We start from the raw sequence: 18,696 nt of genomic DNA on the forward strand, positions 1-18,696 counted from the left end.
TTAGGATAACATATCTGCTATAAAAAGCACTGTTTATTGGAGACATTCAGTGAATAGGTACACCCGCCTAGGTCCTGCAGAACCTAAAGTGAGAGAGTAAGCAACCAAATAGGTTCACTCTACATGTTGGCCAAGTCAATTGGAGGGTTTGACCATAGGGACTGACATTTCCTTAGAACCTATCCAATCTGTTGATTTGAGACCCAACAACTAGATCCCTATCTAATGACCTTAAAAACACTCAAATAATATAATTGAAAATGATGGCCTATTAATGGCCATGGCTGGGTGAATCTAGAATCTATTACTTCAAAGGAGGTAATCTGGCTAAAACCGGTAGAGGGAATGGTTCGAAATCAATCTTGCTGGAGTATCGAAAGGCAACCTGGGTCCTTCGGGTGCAAGACTTGTGGTGCAGGATTGGTAAGGGAATATTATTGTTATGGGGGCTAAGTAGCTAGATGATGGGACAAACAACGTTGCCGAAGCAATGGCTGCCCTGTGTGCCGTCAAATTTGGAAGACGATTGGACCTCCCAAAGATTCACTTGGACTGCGATTCTTTGATAATTGTCAACACGATTAAAGCAGGTGAAGTGCAAGCATGCCATTTGCAAAAGCACATTCATGCGATCAAGCAAGAATTGGCAACTTTTGAAAGTTACCAAATCACCCATACCCGACGAGTAGGTAATGAGGTGGAAAACGTGCTATCAGAATGGGATTTAACTATTAATGATGTTCGTGTGATGCGAATTGAAGATTTTTGTAATCTTTCTCTTGATCCCTGACATCCTCAACACGATGTCACACGATTGGAACATTTATGAGAGCTTATAGGAAAGTGGCTGTAAAAGGTGGCACAGGGCGGCTTTTGGATGCAGACAGATGTGATAGGAGCTCTATAGAGAAAGATTGATGGAGGCAAACTTCACGCTGGCTACATCTCGACAACAAGCGACTTTCTTGGGGGTGGTCTCTATGAAGAGACTTAAAAGTATATTCAAATTTGGTGATTCGGAATTGTTGCTGGGGGAGATTTTTTTGCAGACTAGGCATCGATACCAAACCAACATGGATATTTTTTCCATGGTGGTAGTATGTGGTTTGGACCTAGGAGAACGGGTGGAGACAATTAAATGGGTTACGCAGACAATTATGGAGGAGAATTGGACCTATGGACTAGAATCTATGCTAGAATGGGCCATTCCTGGAGCGGGCTTTGATATCAGAGAGGGCATTGATTCGTTGAATGCTGAGGAGGTGTATGAGTTAATTTTTTTCATCCACTGGCTGATTGGGAGCAACCGTGAGGAGAGACGAGCTAAGGCGTTAATTGGGTGGGAGTCTTTGAATGCGTATCTCCACAAGAAAGAGGTTGAGGCACACAATGTTTTGGTGGCCATCGACATGGCTGCCAAAGGGAAAAGGAAGCAATCTCGGAGGAAGGAGATGAAGGCGGTGACCAATAAAATGCGAGTAGAAGTGGAAGAAGATTATAGGCTTCTTTGTTGGTCTCGTATATATATGGTTAATAGTAATGTCTTGAAAATGGTTCAGAGTTCATTTGATACTCTTAGCATTGCATTCAACTGCAAACAATGTAATCGATCTAAACAAATAATGTGGATAACCAACGATGAGTCCCCTTGATTTTAAGCTTGGATATCTTTATTTGATTCCCTAGTCTCAATCCTACTATCAAGGTTTGGAATTCTGCTTCCTTATTAGTCCCTTTCACCAATAGGCAAGTGATATCCCCTCTTGCTAAATCTTTCCAATTTCTTATAATACATCTAGCTCCTGATGTGCCCGGGTTGTCACTTGTTGCCCTGTTAAAATTTAAATCAAACCACCCAACTTGTGTTGTCCATTTTGTTGTTAGTCCGGCATTGAATATCTTGACACCTCCATCCCCATTAATGAGGGAAAACATTATTTACATTTTCTAAGTGTATTTTTAAGGAGGAAATATTTTTGAGAATATTTTAAAGTCTATAGTTATCAACTATTTTAAAAAAGACAAATGTGTGTTTTATAATATTGTTAATATTTATAGGTAATGATCCATATCCTATCCATATTTATGTCACGGTCAATGTTCGAATTAGATCTCATTAGTGGACTTGTGGTTTTGTTGCTTGGAGTCCAGACAAAATAATAATGAGCATGTTACTTTGAAGGGACTTTGTTGGTTTTTTACTGTTGTTCCTAGTGATTTTCCTATTGTGCAAAGGAATTATTTTGTTGTTTTGTATTAATGACATATTAATCCTAATTTATTTATTTTATTCAATAAAAATAGTAAAAAAAATTAAAATTTCTATCATACATTGGTTTAAAACTCACACTTTTATGTGGAATCATTTATTTGGTTTATTCATTTATGAGATATAAGCTAATGTGTGATTAATGATAGTGTTTTATTTATTTTTGAAATTTATTGTCTTAAGTGGTTTAGAATTGAGAGTTAATTTGTAAAATATAAAATATTTTTTAGATAAGAAAATTTTTAAATAGTAAAATGCACGAGGAAGTTTCATAGAACTCTTGAGAGTTAAAATTTTCTTTTTAATTGTTTAATATTTATTAAAATTTTGTTGATTAATTTACTCAAAAAATTAAAACTAGTGGAACGAAAATTTTAGCTTTGACAAAATTCTAGAGCAAAATATTGTAAAACATATATAAAATCTATAATATTACTCATTTTTTTTCATATTATCGTGGAATAATAAAACTGTTGTATTTTGTTTCTATAAATAAACCTTTATTTTTTAGAGATACGCCTAAGGTTTTGTTTCAATAATATTTGTAAAATGAATGGTTGGTCGAGCAGACCCTGACAGCATTATTCCATCATGAATACCATTCTCCAACAGGTCTATTCCCCATTCGTCCATCCAACGCTCCAACAGGGCATGTCCATCCAACACTCCACATCATCCGCCCCATAGGGTGGGCCCCTTCGCAGATATATCGAGACCCTCTGCCATTAATCTGTCCCAGTCAATTAATAAACCTGCTAGCCCTTTAGGTAAATGTAATTTGTAAGTTTAATCTAATTTTGATTAACTAGGTCATTGTTAGTTAGGGTTTCTATTAGAGTTAGGATAAAGCTTGGGGTTGTGGTTACTATCCCGTTGGAGTTAGGTGAAGATATGGATCAATTAGATATATATTTATTGATATAATTGCAATTCGGAATCAATTAGGGTTCAATCAGACTTATATTTACAATTATAGTTAGGTTTGGTTAGAGCATTTCAAGACTTATATAATTTATATCCATGAAATCAATTTTATAACTTTTTTTTGTAATTTTATAATCTATAAATATATTAAATAAATAGAAATATATTTTTTTTAATAAATATCTTTTACATAATTTTTTTTAAATATAAATATTATTAATAATAATATTTACATTTTTTTTATATTTCTGATAATTACACTATAACGTGGGCTTCAATGTATTAACCACTAGAAGCAACATACTACAAGTAAATCATACGGTGTTCTGCAAACATATAAAAACTAGATTCGCATGCCATTTAATCATTAATAGAGAGGGACTCAAGACAGATTCATTCCAGAGAACTTGTAATCCATTCCCCAAGCTTTTCAATGGGCGTGGCAGGAAATTTGGGTTGTTTTAGGCGATTCTATTTAATATTATCTCAGCAATCAATTTTGTAAAGCAAATAAATATTATTTATTTAACTACAAATGAGAATCTTTCAATTTCTATCGTGACAGACCGAAAACCCCACTAAAATCTTTCATCCGTACAGATGCATCTCAAAATAAAAAATACTGCAGCTGAGACATGTTGTTAATGGTATGAGGGAGGTTATTTAAGCATCTACACCCTCTCAAGTCCAATTGTTGCAACTGTGACAAGTTGCTAATGGTATTAGGAAGATTATTTAACCTGTAACACCATCTCAAATTCAAGTATTGCAATTGTGACAAGTTGCCAATAGTATCAGGAAGATTAGTTAACTTATCCAACCCTTCCAAATCCAATTGCTGCAATTGTGACAGGTTGCCGATGGTATCAGGAAGGTTAATCAACTTGTGACACCATCTCAAATTCAAGTGCTTCAGCTGTGACAGACTGCCAATACTATCAGGGAGGTTATTTAACCTAAGACACAATTCCAAATTCAAATACTGCAGCTGTGACAGATTGCCAATGGTATCAGGGAGGTTATTTAATCTTCTACACCCTCTCAACTCCAAGTGCAGTAGTTCTGACAGGTTGCCAAGAGCATCAGGAAGAATTTCTAAGCTTTCACACTTTTCCATGCTCAAGTGCTGCAGCTGTATATTAGGAAGTGAAAGTAGGGAGGAGATAAAAAAGGTGTTGGTGTCTTTTACTTGCATAATTTTTAGCTGCCTAATATTTCTCATAAATCTGGTATGACGTGGCTTCATTATTGCTTCGAGCATCTTCTTTATTACCCCTCTCTTCCCAATTGCAATGGGGCAATGCTCCAGTCTTAACCATGTCAAACTTGGAGGAAGCACAGCTAGCATGTCTTCTGTCATGCCTTCAATGGGTACATTATGCAAATGAAGATAGCTAAGACTAGGTCTGCACAGTGTTTTAAGCCTTTGTGGATTGCCTCCATTGAGCCGAAGGCGAGTCAAACCTGGAGGAAACATGGCTGCTATGTCTTCTGTCATGCCTTCAATTGGCATATTATGCAAACGATGGTAGTGAAAACCAGGTCTGCCAAACATTTTGAACCTTTCTGCATTGAGCCGAAGGCGAGAGAAACTGACATTGGATACGGTGTTTAAATGGTCAGCCTTCCTTAGTCGGGTGCCCTTTTTTTCTTTTTCAGCAATGGTCCGCCCCATATCTCGCAAATGATCATGCATATCAAATATTCCATTGTTGTCAATTTTTATCAGTAATTTCATTGAAAGATTGGATACAGCTGTGTCTACCATCTTGTACAAGGATTTCCAGAAAACAATGGGACATGTTTTCTGTTCTCCAATAAAGAAGCAAGCAATATCCACAAATATTTCTTTTTCCTCTTCATTCAGAGCATTATAACTGATTTTGAGTCTTTCATCGATGTCTTGATTCAAAGTAATGTTGTGAAGGGCTTCTGTCCAGCAACCTGTGTCATCTTGCTTATCATACAGGAAGGATCCAATCACTTCCAATGAAAGAGGATGCCCTTTACAAGCTTCCACTATTCTTTTGGAGAGATCTTCATAATTGGGAATTGGAGATGTTCTAAGAAAAGCATGCCAGCTGAATAAATGGAGAGCTTCAGTTATCTCCAATCCATTCATCTCGTGGACGCATTGGGATGAAACCCTACCAACATTTAGAATGTGTTTATCTCTTGAAGTTATAATAACCCTACTGCCAGGAGCCAGCCAATTTCCAACCAAAGCATCCAATTGTACAACAGAATCCACATCATCCAATATAAGCAGCACACGCTTTCCTCTCAAACGATCTCTGAACAATGATATGCCCTTATCAACACTATGCACTTTTCCGTCATATTTGGTTAGCTCTTCAAGAATTTGTTTTTGTAAATTTCTAAGGCCTGCATGGTCTCCAGCAGTAGTGCGGACATTAAATGCAAAGGATGCAGCTTCAAAATCAGTATAAACATGATTGTAAACAGCCTTCGCAACTGTGGTCTTACCAATACCCCCAATTCCCCATATTCCAATTTTAATCACATAATCCGCTAAATTGAGATTCAGTTTCTGAATGAGAGCATTCTTCACGCTGTCCAATCCAACTGGATGCTTGGCAACTTCTAACGGCACCCTGTCCAATGTCTTAACCAGATCATTCACCACCGTCCTTACTAGCCGAGCTTCAAAGCTGCAATTGTCAGAGTTGGTCAATAGATTTCTATATTTTATTTACATGTCGCACTTACTTTTTATACTTATTCAGCGTCCTGATATTACTTTTCCAATCAATTTTTTTGGAATTTGCTTTTTACTATTTTACCTACATTTTTACTTTTGTTTACTATTAAAAAAAACATTTTGCCTCTTTCCTTCCATAAAGTGGATATATTTTACTTTTAAAAGCCAACATTTTATCAATCAGTTTTAATTATTTCCTTAAATTAGCCAATTCTGTTAAGCTGGTGTAGACTGAAAACCGGTAATTTTTAGTGAATCACCTTTTATAGTCTTTTATAAGTGAAGTTGTTTTAAAAATATATAACTAAATTATTTTAGTTTTTTACTACTACACATAGTAATCTATTTTGCTTCATTTTTGCCTAGGCTCTCTCTCATATAGCTAATATTTTTTCACAAAATTTCTTATGTAAAAGCATTATTTTTTTAATGATAATTATTATATTTTTAGAAATATGTGAAAGTTTTATATATGTTATTTCAGGCTATAATTTGAATGATTTGTTTGATTTCATTTTTTTTGAACGTACAATTTGCTTCATTATATGTAACTTAAGCTTAAGCTTAATACATTGTATTCAATAAAGCAACTGTTTCAATTTATAATTTGATCTTATAAAATAATTTTACATTGATGAAATTCTAATTAATTAAGTATAATTATTACTTGACTATTTAGTGTCTATTAATAATGCACAAGCATCACAACCATTTCTTTTCAAATATTTTGTAGGTACGCATCTTGTTAACTTTTGAAAATGAAGATCAACAAAATCTAATACCAAATATGATATTATAGAGAACACCAAAGATGACAATGAAATGAATGATAGATGGAAAAGGAGAGGAACAAAAATAGTTGAAATAATAATAGACAAATCTTTAAAAACGCACGAATGAAATGGTAGCTAAAGAATTATGTAAACAAAATTAAAAGCATGATATTAAATCTAATATGATTTAAACTAGCATGGAATATGATGATAAGATAAAGGATTAGTAAAGCCTATCCTAACATGATATACTAGTCTAATATGAATGTCCTATGATAATGGAAATGTTTCTTAAAATGTTTATTAGGATGATTTCTATTCAAAGAGAGGCTAAATGGTTGATTAAAATGACTATAGATTATATGCATGAAACTTGGATATATTTAGTAAAATTTCTATAACTCGAAGGTATCATCATCAATCAATTAGTAATTTTGATGTTATTTTTGAAGATTTATATTTAATATTAAAGATTGTGTGCTTGAAACACTAGAAAATGTACTTCAATATGTAATGCATGTAGGTGTTGAAACCAAATTACAAAATATGCATCATCCTAAGAGAATGCTTGAGAGAGATTTCAAAACTAACCAAAATATTTTTTCAACATTGTATAGATAGTTTTCCTCCATAATGTGCTATATTTTTTAAGAATCTTATCTAGAAATAAAAGTATCGTAATCACTTGAAATCCCTATATCTACTAGATATTAATGAAATTGAAAGCATGTAAAGAATATAATCATGAAGTAGCTCAAAGGTATCATCATAAATTAATTAGTAATGTTGATTTTAGTTCTAAAGATTTATATTTAATATCAATAGATTGTGTGCTTGAAACACTACAAAATGTACCTCAATATGTAATGCATGTAGGTGTTGAAAACAAATGATAAAATATGCATTATCCTAATAGAATGCTCTAGAGAGATTTCAAAATTTCCAAAAGATTTTTTCAATATGGTATGGATAACTTTGCTTCATTAAGTATGTGCTATATTTTGTAAGAATCTTATCTTGAAATAAAAGTATCTAAATCACTCAAAATCCCTACATGCACTAGATAAGAATCTTATCTTGAAATAATAGTGTCTTAATCACTTGAAATCCATATATATACTAGATATTAACAAGATAAATACAATAATCAATTTCTAGAAACAAATAATATGAATCCTAGGCAACAACTATGTAATTTTGGCAGCTTGGAAACTTTGATAAATTTGAGGAAATGTTAGTAGCAGGTGTCAAACCAATACTACAATATGTTTATTCAACCCTTCAATTTTATTCTCATTTGGATTAGAATTGTTAATCTCCATCTTCATTTTTTGAGTGACATATCTTTTGAAGCCACTGACAATGCTATTTATCAGTTTTTTAAGATGGACTTTGCTTGATCAAATTTTAGGCATACAACTTATGTCCAAGATTTGGTTAACATCAAAATCTCCAAGGTTCATTCTAAAGATATTACTTTGATGGTGCAAGATAGGCCTTAGATCTAACCAATTGCTTGCGAAGTTATTCCCTTTAATGGTAGATATTATTTTCTATTGGATACCTTGCTTTTAATTATTATCACTCTCATCACTTAGTTGTGGGATTGAATGCTTAATTATTAAATGCCCATCTTGGACACTTGAATGTTGGTAAAAAAATTTGGCTTTAAGGATGATGGTTCTCCTAAATGCTTGGAGGACAACAAAGAAATAGGTATTCTCACCACAAAGAATACATTGAAAGGATCAATTGTGTGGAACTTTATGAGAGAGCACAACCTACTAATCACAAACTACATCTCTTGGGGCCTACATGATGGTAGGTTGGTCTTATTCTAGGAAGACTCATGGGGGCTATGAGCCTCTTGATAAAATTTTAGACATAGAACATGTTAAATAAGTGTTGAAATAGTTGTGGGAGAGACATGTTAGGGATTACATGCAATTAGAATGAACGAATGATGGGTTTCTTTGGTTTTGGAAAGATATCACTTCCATGGGGCTTCCTTTAGGTGACATTGATAGTTTAAAAGAGGTCCTTATGGATATATCAATAGCTCTTAGAGAGGGGCAGGAAATCATTATTTGGAATGGATCAAATGGCTCCAAATTGCTCGAAAGAGAGGCATGAGGAATTCACCAAATATTCAACTAATATATGCTAGCACACACTCTATCTATCTAAGGTAGGAACCTTCACTTGGGCTACATTCAAGAAGAAAATTTTAAGAGTAGATAAATTTACTATGGTTCCATGCAAGTCTCTAACTTCCATATGCTCTGTATCCATTTTTATGTTTAGCATAGCTGCTATACCGGCTTCCATGTGACTGCAGATTCTTCTCCCCGCATTCATAGCTTCTATGGCCAATTCCATTGCAGTTATAACAAACATTATTTGCATAACCGAGAGAGGGGATATGCATGTATCTACTCCTGGATATATTTTTCTCATATGCATGACATCTATGAGATCCTAGATTATTCCTTCTAGATCTTTTTCTACATTCTTCTGCCCTATGCCCATAACCATTATGTGCAAAGCAATAACCGGTAAAGGATGGCATATGACTTACACATTTATTTTGCCATGCATGGGGAGATCTTATCTGTTTAGCTTCTTCAAGAATGGATCCTAAGTTGTCCATTTTGTGTACCTCTTCCTTCCGATATTTTCTTCTCCCACACTTGTCTTGACATGCGGGCAATATCATTTCTTTGTCCTCTACTAGTAGGAAGTCTTCTTTGTTGTCTTCTCATGTTCTTGCTTCCGGTGAAGCTGTCTTCTCCCATTTTCCCTTTTCCTCTGGGATCTGCATTATTCCTCCTTGCAACACCAGTCTTCATTCTTGTTTGCATGTCTTTTTCGGTTGTTGTTAGATCAACCTTCTTCCGGGGAGCATTTCTAACTGTGAAGGTCTATCCCTTGTTCTCTCCATTTGAGGAGACAAACACAATATCATTGTGAGGGACATTCTCGCTAGTGGAGCATTCACCGACACCAATTCCTAAACCTTTAGTGTCCTTGGCATGCTTTTGCTTCTTCAACATCTTGTCCAAGACATCACTGCTGCCATCAAATTGGATTCTTACGTTGAGCTCATCTTGACACTTCTCAAGGTCACTTCAGAGAATCTCCATTTCTCCAAGCAGTTGTTGATATTCTTTATCTTTTGTTTCTAGCTCAGAGGCTAGATCACTGCACTAACACTCCTTAGTGTCTGCTTGTTGAATCTTCAACTCTGAGATGCATTTCTCAGATTCTTCAAGGAATTTCATCAATTGGTTTTGCTCCACTATAACAACATTCTTGAATAGCTTGTATTCCTTTCTTACTCTACTGAGTTCTTCAAGTGTATTTACAAGCTCCCCTTCAAGATCAACTTCTGCTTCTTCTTCTTCACCTTCACTATCACTGCCAAACACATCTTGTCGATGGGGGTGATCTGCATGATCATTCTCAGATGTGTGCCTCTCATCTTTTGATTTTTGAGCCATGAAGAGTTGGGTTCCTTCTTCATCAATGTTGCGGTTGCTAGCAGATCTGCATTCATCATCTTCAACTATATGAGATACATTTCTCATCCTATCAACACAAGTCGGTTCTGCAGTAGTGGGCTCATTTCCATAGAGCTTCTTCAATCTCTCCCATAAGCTTTTTGCCAATCTGCATCTATCCACCTATGAGGAAACATCATCTGATAAACCACAGAGTATAGCCTTCATTGCTATATCATTACACTGGTTTCTTCTTTCTGCATCTAAATCAATGGGAGGACTGACTTTACTAGGGTAGCCATTTACAACTGACATCCACACAACAAACCCTAAGGAGGATAGGTAGACTTCCATTCTACTACTCCAAATAGAATAGTTTGAACCATCAAAAACTGGAGTAGGGATTGACACCAAAAAAACCATTGTGTCCTTAAGCCAGAATCTACCCAAGCTAGAGAAATCTCTTCTGACTCAGAACTTATGCTCTGATACGAATTGTTAGACACAATGCACCACTGAGAGGGGGGTGAATCAGTGGTTCTCAATGTTTTCCATTTAGCTATCCTATGTGTGTATACCGGTTAACAACTCTAACTCAATGTAGGCTTACAGGTGAGTGAGGAGACTAAACACAAATGCATTCACACAAGAGGGGTATCACATAACTCTAGCATTTACGAGGAAAACCCAAGATGGAAAAACCTTGGTGAGAAATGTTGCTAGAGACTACTACTCCAATCCATCCTCACAATGAATCTTTGATTACACTGTTCTAGGGAACCAACCCAAGGAGCATTAACCCCTGATTTATGAGCTTCAACTCAAAGGAGCACCAACCCCTACACAATTTATAGGCTACAACCTAAAGGAGCTACAACCCCTATACTGAGTTACAACTCAGTGAATACAAAACATAATCATTTACAAGTTAATAACCTTGTTACAAATGGATTTTGTAACTCTTCTGCAAATCTCTCTACTAGATCTTCTATCTAGTTAACTGTCGGTTCTCTACCTGACCCACTCACTGCTGCAATCTTATCTTCTTGCTGCACCCTTATTGGTTCAGCCTCTTCTCCTCCTCTGTCGGTTCTCTCTTCTTTCAAGTGCTCTGTTTCCCTCCACGAGTACTATATTATTTTGGTTCCATCTTTCCTACTCTGTAACTCTTCTCTATCGGTTTGGTCACCACCAGTTATCTCACAATTGCTGGTTGAACTCTTCAACCCTATCCTCTCACTCACACACACACTCAATCTCTTTTCAAATACTTGTTGAGTACTTGACTGATTTTCTCTCACATACAAAAGAAACACTCTCCCCTTTAGCAGACATAAACAATATCTTTGGCTTACATATTTATAGCCCAGTCTTCCTGCCAAAAGCCTATTCAAATTTCAGGCGGTTAGGGTTTCCTCATCGTCCCTGAGGCAAACCAAATCCAATCAGATCTTATCCGATCTGATTGCCAAGACAGCTATTTGCACATCACCGCCATTAATGTGCCTTCCAATACACGTTTTCTAACTTTAGCAAACACGACCCTGTATCTTGACTCGCATCTGTCAAAATGCCATAAATATCTCAGTTGTTTCCTTCTCAAGGTCCTTTAGCAATCTAATTTCCTTGCTTCGATTGAGGTGCCAACAACTACCTGATCTTTCTTTGTTGTTCACTCTTCCTCAAGCCACAATCATTTGATCCGATACTCAAATCGTGGGCTCCATATTAAATGCATAGCTGTAGAAACACCTATCCCTACACGACACTTCACTGACCTCTACGAGCTGGCCACTTCACCTCCACATGGCATCCATGTCGACATCCACTTCAGAAAGGATCTCTGTATCAGTTCAAATAGGATCACCGACCAAACACTCAACCGGTCCTTCCTTTCTGTCGGTTTACTAACCTTATCGGTATCTCACACTCTACCAGATACCCTTCATATCTGCACTTTGCTTTACATTTGGTGGAACACTCAACCGGTCAGTAGTCTTGCTAACCTACCTTATGCACATCTTCATTAGATGGGAGTCTTCTGCATTTGCACCATGTCCATATTATCGGTGGACTCACATACCGGCAAACCACTTTGATGACACCATGTCATCAACCTTCAACTGTTTTCATCCAAGGCATCTGCATGCTGATTGCACTCTCTATCTACAGTTGCTCTGCCTTTCCTTCTTCATCATTAGAACGAACATCTCTACCAGTTTTTCAAAGTGACAAACCCATCAGTCTTCATTTGTCCCGACATCTCAACATGCCTTCTCTGTTAGTCCAGTGCATATCCCCGATTTCATGCACTTGAGGCATTCCTTTGATTCATTGATAGATCCGGTGTGAGCCTTCAAACACCTGCCTTTACCTCTTTTGTTTTATCTCATAAAACTATGATGCACACTTTGCATTTGATAGGAAATAAGCTTTACTTACTAGTGGTAGTGGATCCTTGTCATCTGCATCCTAAAATGCACTCATATGGCTTCCCTATTTGTGCAACATATCTTCAAACAGACACATGTGATCTGGTGTGGGCACTTTCACTGTCAGTCATCTCTTCACATGGTGGCTGCATCTTTATCCAGTGGGAGTCCTGTTGTTTTGTATTCACACAGCATACCGGTGACCTGTACATCCTTCTCCTCCTATGTTGATGTGATTTAGGTAATATTTTGCCTCTTCATCACAAACAACTCAAGCACCTGGCTTGTCCTGATTGTACACTGGTCATAAGCTTGTCGATTGGAAACTACTCACTATCAACACAACACTTATCAGTTGACACCCTTTCCTTATCGGTGTTAGACTGTACCGGTAACCTATCCATTTTATCTACACAAGTCAAACACTGACTTGTGTATCGGTGACTCCAGTGGTCATTCCTATGAATGACATACTCTTCTTTACTGGTGACCTGCAGCACTAGTTGATATCAATGGTTGGATATCAACAATACTCCCATATTGGTTGTCCTTCTATACCGGTTGACATCAATGACAATACAATGCCAACAATTAGTGTGCAAAATGAGTGAAACCCATGTGTATTTACTTTCATTGAATGGGATTCCTTCATGAGAAAATCTTGGTATGGTTTGAAAGTTCTAACCATTGTTAGACCAAGAGCAGTTGCATCCAAGACACTAAGAGACCATGCAAGGTGAAAATTCCCTCAAGTTGGATGGTATAAGTTAAACTCTGATGGTGACTCTAGAGGTAGCCTCGAGGTCTCTAGAGCTAGTTGGGTCATTCATAAATGAGAGGGACACACTACTGGCTAAATCTAGACAAGGTTGCAGTGGAGGGAGAGTCTTTAACTATGATAAATGCTCTAAGGAAAGGCAAGACACCAAACTAGAAATTATAGGCTCTTTTGGAGGTGGATTTGGAGAAATTTTAGTAGTTCAATCTATCCTCAACCAACCACATCTATAGAGAGGAAAATAGAGAAGCAAATTAGTTGATCAACATAGAAATAGAGGGATCAAATTTAATCAATATTAGATATAAGGATGTGGCTCCTCAGAGACTTGATCCGAAAAGTTGTAATTCACTAGATTGCGCAGCTATGACAAAGGGTTGATTTTCCTTTGGTGTGTTGGGTTTGACAATGCAGAGAAAGCACATTTTGGTTGCAAAGAACACACATTTTAGATGGTAGTTTCTGGAATGGGCTAAATAGGTCAGCCAAGACAAATATTTTGGAAATTGTTGTCATTGCAACCCTGTATGGTACCCACGGGGGAGATTTTCTCACTTTAACAACTTCTTGGTCTTGTGTCACTAGTTGCAATGAGACTAGGTGATACTTGGGTGGGTTGGCCGATGGATGGCTTTGGCCACAATGACCCAAATAAAATAGAATATATTATCAATTATATACTATATTATATTCATTTGTAATAATTTTACTAATAGTTTAAAGTGTCACATATATAGTTTTATAAAAATATAAAATTGCAATCCATACAATCTAATAAATTTTTGAGTTGTAATATACATCCTAAAATTGAAAAAGAAAAAGCCCATTAAATTCCAACCTATTTTCAAATTCAAAATTAAAATATAAGTCATACATAAAAAATAATGCGACAGCAACAATCATGAATTAATAAACAAACAATATGAAAAGAAAATTCAAAATTTAATATACGACATCAAACTGAAAAAGGATCATATAGACCATCAAATTCCAGCCTTATTTTTAGAATTCAAGATTAAAATATAAGCCATACATAGATAACAATAATCCAACGGCAGCCATGAAATGATAAATGAAAAATATGGAAGGAAAGCGGAAAGAGAGACTCATTACTAACCCTTCAGTTATATCCATGGACCATCCTGAACGTTTACAAATGCGTCGAAGGGCACGCTTCCACCCCTCAATCTCTTCTCTTGGGTATCGATCAGAAAGGCCATAATGCTTAATAAATGATTGCTTATAGGGACTGGAGCTACTTTCAGGATACCTAACATGAGTTGGATCTACCTGGTAAAACAGAGGAATTATCAAGCCAGGGGAGCTCAACATTGCAGCGGCCTCCCTCAGACACCATACTGAGTCTGCATAGCCTTTGGAAAATATAGGAATGCGTATAACACTGCTCTCGATTGCTCTTTCCAAGCTCTTCCAAATCGTTTCCCCCTTTTCCAATTTTTCACTGTCTAAGAAGACATTGAGCCCTGCTGCAGAGAGAGCTTGAAAGAGATGATCAACGAGAGACTTTCTCACATCTGGTCCTCTGAAACTCAGAAACACATGATACCTCTTAGGGCTTTGGAAGGCAAGTTTAGTTGTGGGAGGCTTGTATTGGGCAAAAGCGGGCACTGAGGATAGTTCAAATTCTTGAAGCTGTGCGCGAGTTCGAGTTTTAGAGGTAGATGCCATGAAACTGGATTGAAGTGAACACAAAAGAAAGAGTAAAAGACGAAGGAAATGAAGAAAGGGTGGTAGTTGTTGAGGGTAGGGCAAAGGATATAAATAAAGAGGAGAGGGGTCAAAGACAAAAAATTGACAAAACTGCACAGACAGCCTGTGTTTGCATAGGAAAGCGCAGGAAAGAAATGCGGAAGCATCCTCACCGACAGAGAAAATTAAGATCAATGACAATTGAGTCATTTGGATGTGCGAGGTGGAGTCCACTCGCACATTCTAAGGGAAAGCACGTGGTCTCACTTCTGAGTAGGTAATGACTACAGCTGCAAGTTTCACCATCACGGTGCGTGCTCCCTCGCAAAAGTCTTTGATCAGTAATACCGATTAAAATGTAGAATTGCATGAAGACATTTTCAACTATTATAAGTTTATTAAAATTTAGTTTATTGATTGTCGGTTGATTATATTTATAAATTTGTATTTATAATCATTTCAAAAATATACATTCAATTGAGTTCAAATTGTACATTGTTACGTATACAAGCATAATTCAAATATAATTCAATTTAAGGAAGTACCATTCTAGGAACATTTCAATTCATTATATAAAAAAATAAATATAGCTCTTAACAATTATTTTAAAGCATTTATATGCATTGTTTTATGTTTGTGATCATATTATTATAGTCATAAGGTAAGTCTTTTCTTGGGATTGAATTGGAAGACCTTATCCCTTAGCAATCTAATAGCCATATAAAAAGGTTTAAATTATGTAAATCTTTAAAAAAATAAAAAATTAATAACTTCGATGAAGAAAAGAGTAGAGACACACAAATTACAAGATCAAATCTCTATATCAAAGAACATATTTGAGGACATGAGAATGATATATATATTAGTGTGGACTCGAACATGATACGCATATCTTAAATAGAATTTAAGGTGTTAAATAAACATACATGTCTTATTTCCAATCCAAGGACTATCCAGATTATGAATTTACATTAGAAAATGTTTTCTATCTTCATGCCTCAAGCTAAGTAAATATTTTATTTTTCATGTTTATTTTCCTAAAACAACATTTATTGTGAATCATCAATCCATGAATATTAAATAATCTAGATTGATTTGTAATTGTGTGTATGCATTGTATTTAATTACTCTAGATTATTCTTACGAAAGGTTCTTTCCTTTTATATTTTGATCAATCAATCTTCTCCTACATGACCTAGTTTTCCCCTAGGGTTTCCTCCTAAACAGTAGTTTTTTTAGATCTATAACGTATTGTGTTTCATTTCTATTTAATTGTTACATATTTTCCTTATGGTTTGAGCTTTGTTGTCCTCCCCTATCTACCCTATTAGGATTTTGTTTTTAGATGTGATACAAATGATATTTTTATTTTAAATTTAAAAGTGAATTCTTGAGATTTATCTTTCTACATTTTGTTTATATTCCATAGGATATTTTGATCTTAACTTCCATCAAGAAGGAGTGCTTGCTTAAATCTTAACATGGTCACCTAATTTAATAAGGTTAAGATCTATTTTGTTTCTTATGTTTTTAAAAAATTAAGAGGACAACTAAAATTATAATCACGATTCTTGTGTAGCAATCCCTAATTTTTTAATGAGCATGCAAGTTTGGCTAATGCTTGATATCTTACGGAACTAGTCAATATGATTCATAATGTGTTCATGAAAAGAATGCACTATATGTCTTTCTAGTAGTGAATTTCAAGATTAGTTTTCCTACTATAATTATTACATCTATGTCCTTTTCAAATTCTATCATTCATCCATCTTCTACTATTACCCCTTCCACCAACACAAACATCATTATAGTGTTTCCACTACTAATATTCCATCATATAGTGTTTTTTCCACATTCCCTCCTCAATATGGCCTTCTTATTAACTTTACCCCATTTTATATACTCACCTCTCACATTATATATATATTTTTTGTGTCCTTCTATCTATTGACACCTAGTCTATCACTACCCGCTTTATTCATTATGTGCCTACATCTACTAGCCTACCACTGTTATGTATTTCCCTCATTTTACATTTATTTCCACCTCCATATATACCCTAAATTATCTTTCTTCTTATATGCCTCTTCCCCACACTATCACCTCTTATATTCCTCATATTTCTCACACCTACTCTTATATATACATCATTATATGTATTAATTCATGCTATATATATATATATATATATATATATATATATATATATAGTCAAGGAAAGAGAAAATGCAAGACCCAATGGGAAAGAAAATGAGAAATTCAAAGATGTTATATATACATCATTAGGAAGATATATTTTTGTGCATCCTCTACCTATGCCATTTTCAATACATAATTGTAAGGATGACCTTAACACACATTTGAGTTCATTTAAAGCTCAACATGGGTATGTTTTATTTATGAGGATAGACTGATTGTCTAAATTATTTTCAAGGACTCTTAAAAATTATGTTACCAAGTAGTTCTTTTCACTTATTCAAGGATCTATTCACACATTAAAATGATTTGACAAAAGTATTCTTAAATAAATGAGCATGTTAGTAACTATATTATATGATTTTAGTCCCTATTCTGTAAAATGAGTAGTCACTTGCATGATTTTAAAATTACAATTTTTTTTTATTTAGGGATTTATTAAACCAATTTTTGACAAGGTTTACTAAAATTGATTTGCATAGGTAAATTTTATCCATTATATGGAGTCCCAAACTTGGGACATTAATTAGATTTTTTAATTTGGATGGGGATGAAAAATAGAAAATAATTTCATTTGAAGGTATTCAATTGAATCAAAAATCACCTTTGAGTGAACATGAACCTTCAAATGAAGATTCTTTTTTTTTCTTTACAAAAATAACCTAAAATCAAAGCTTCTCGTCCATTTTCTTTTTCTTATGGAGAGGACCTTCCTTCATTCACAGGTCCTTCAGATGAAAATCATAGAAACGATGTTTCCACGTTAGTCCTCAATTTTTTCTTATAATTTTATGTTTTTAACCTCAGGTTGGACTAGAAAATAAAATGAAAATGATAAGGTAATTTCTAGGATTCTAGCCCTTAAAGTAATCTTTTTGAAAGTATAATTTTAAACATATTTAATTTGATTATTATATATTCTATTTTTAGGGAATGTTGGTTTTTGAATGATTATCAACCTCTTTATTCCACATACATGAAAAATTTTAAAAAATGCATTTAGTTTTAAAAAAATATGTGTACTAAGTACCTATGCTCTTTTTTAAGAAAAAAAATGTTATGTTAATCTTGATACATACAAGAAACATATTTTGTATGGTTTAACGTGGATTAATTATAATTAATCTCACTTCAAAAACTAATAAAAAAACATGTGACATGATACCTAGAAATCAGGATAATATCAGGGGAATAGTAGGTTTCTTACTAAGTCTTTTAGAAGACTCACTTTTTTAATGTTGTCTCATAGGTTACCTTGGTGCTAAGACTAGACAAGAGTAAGTTTGAAAGATTCCTAGAGGATGGTAACATCATAATTTACATCTCAGACCTCTCACATGGATATAATTTATCGTAGAACAAAAGAGAGGGAACTTTGTTCATAAATGCCTT

At 34.9% G+C, this 18,696-nt stretch overlaps 1 protein-coding gene across 1 annotated transcript; it reads right to left on the bottom strand.

The window, feature by feature from the left end:
* Positions 1-3,800: 3,800 nt before the first annotated feature.
* LOC131072177 (disease resistance protein RPV1) lies at positions 3,801-15,147 on the bottom strand. The gene is made up of 2 exons (XM_058008254.2): positions 14,516-15,147; positions 3,801-5,865 (listed from the first exon to the last, which is right to left on the bottom strand). Exons 1-2 carry the CDS (start codon positions 15,085-15,087, stop codon positions 3,801-3,803), a joined length of 2,637 nt encoding a protein of 878 aa, XP_057864237.2. The 5' UTR covers positions 15,088-15,147.
* Positions 15,148-18,696: the final 3,549 nt, after the last annotated feature.

The sequence above is a fragment of the Cryptomeria japonica genome, chromosome 7 (genome assembly GCF_030272615.1).
Source record: "Cryptomeria japonica chromosome 7, Sugi_1.0, whole genome shotgun sequence".
Taxonomy (NCBI): Eukaryota; Viridiplantae; Streptophyta; class Pinopsida; order Cupressales; family Cupressaceae; genus Cryptomeria; species Cryptomeria japonica.

Bases quoted from the DNA above. Each gene is read 5' to 3' on its own strand.
- LOC131072177 (XM_058008254.2), bottom strand. From the start codon at position 15,087: ATGGCATCTACCTCTAAAACTCGAACTCGCGCACAGCTTCAAGAATTT. The intron at 5,866-14,515 runs GTTAGTAATGAG...TGACAATTGCAG, and splicing joins TCCATGGATATAACTGAAGG to CTTTGAAGCTCGGCTAGTAA.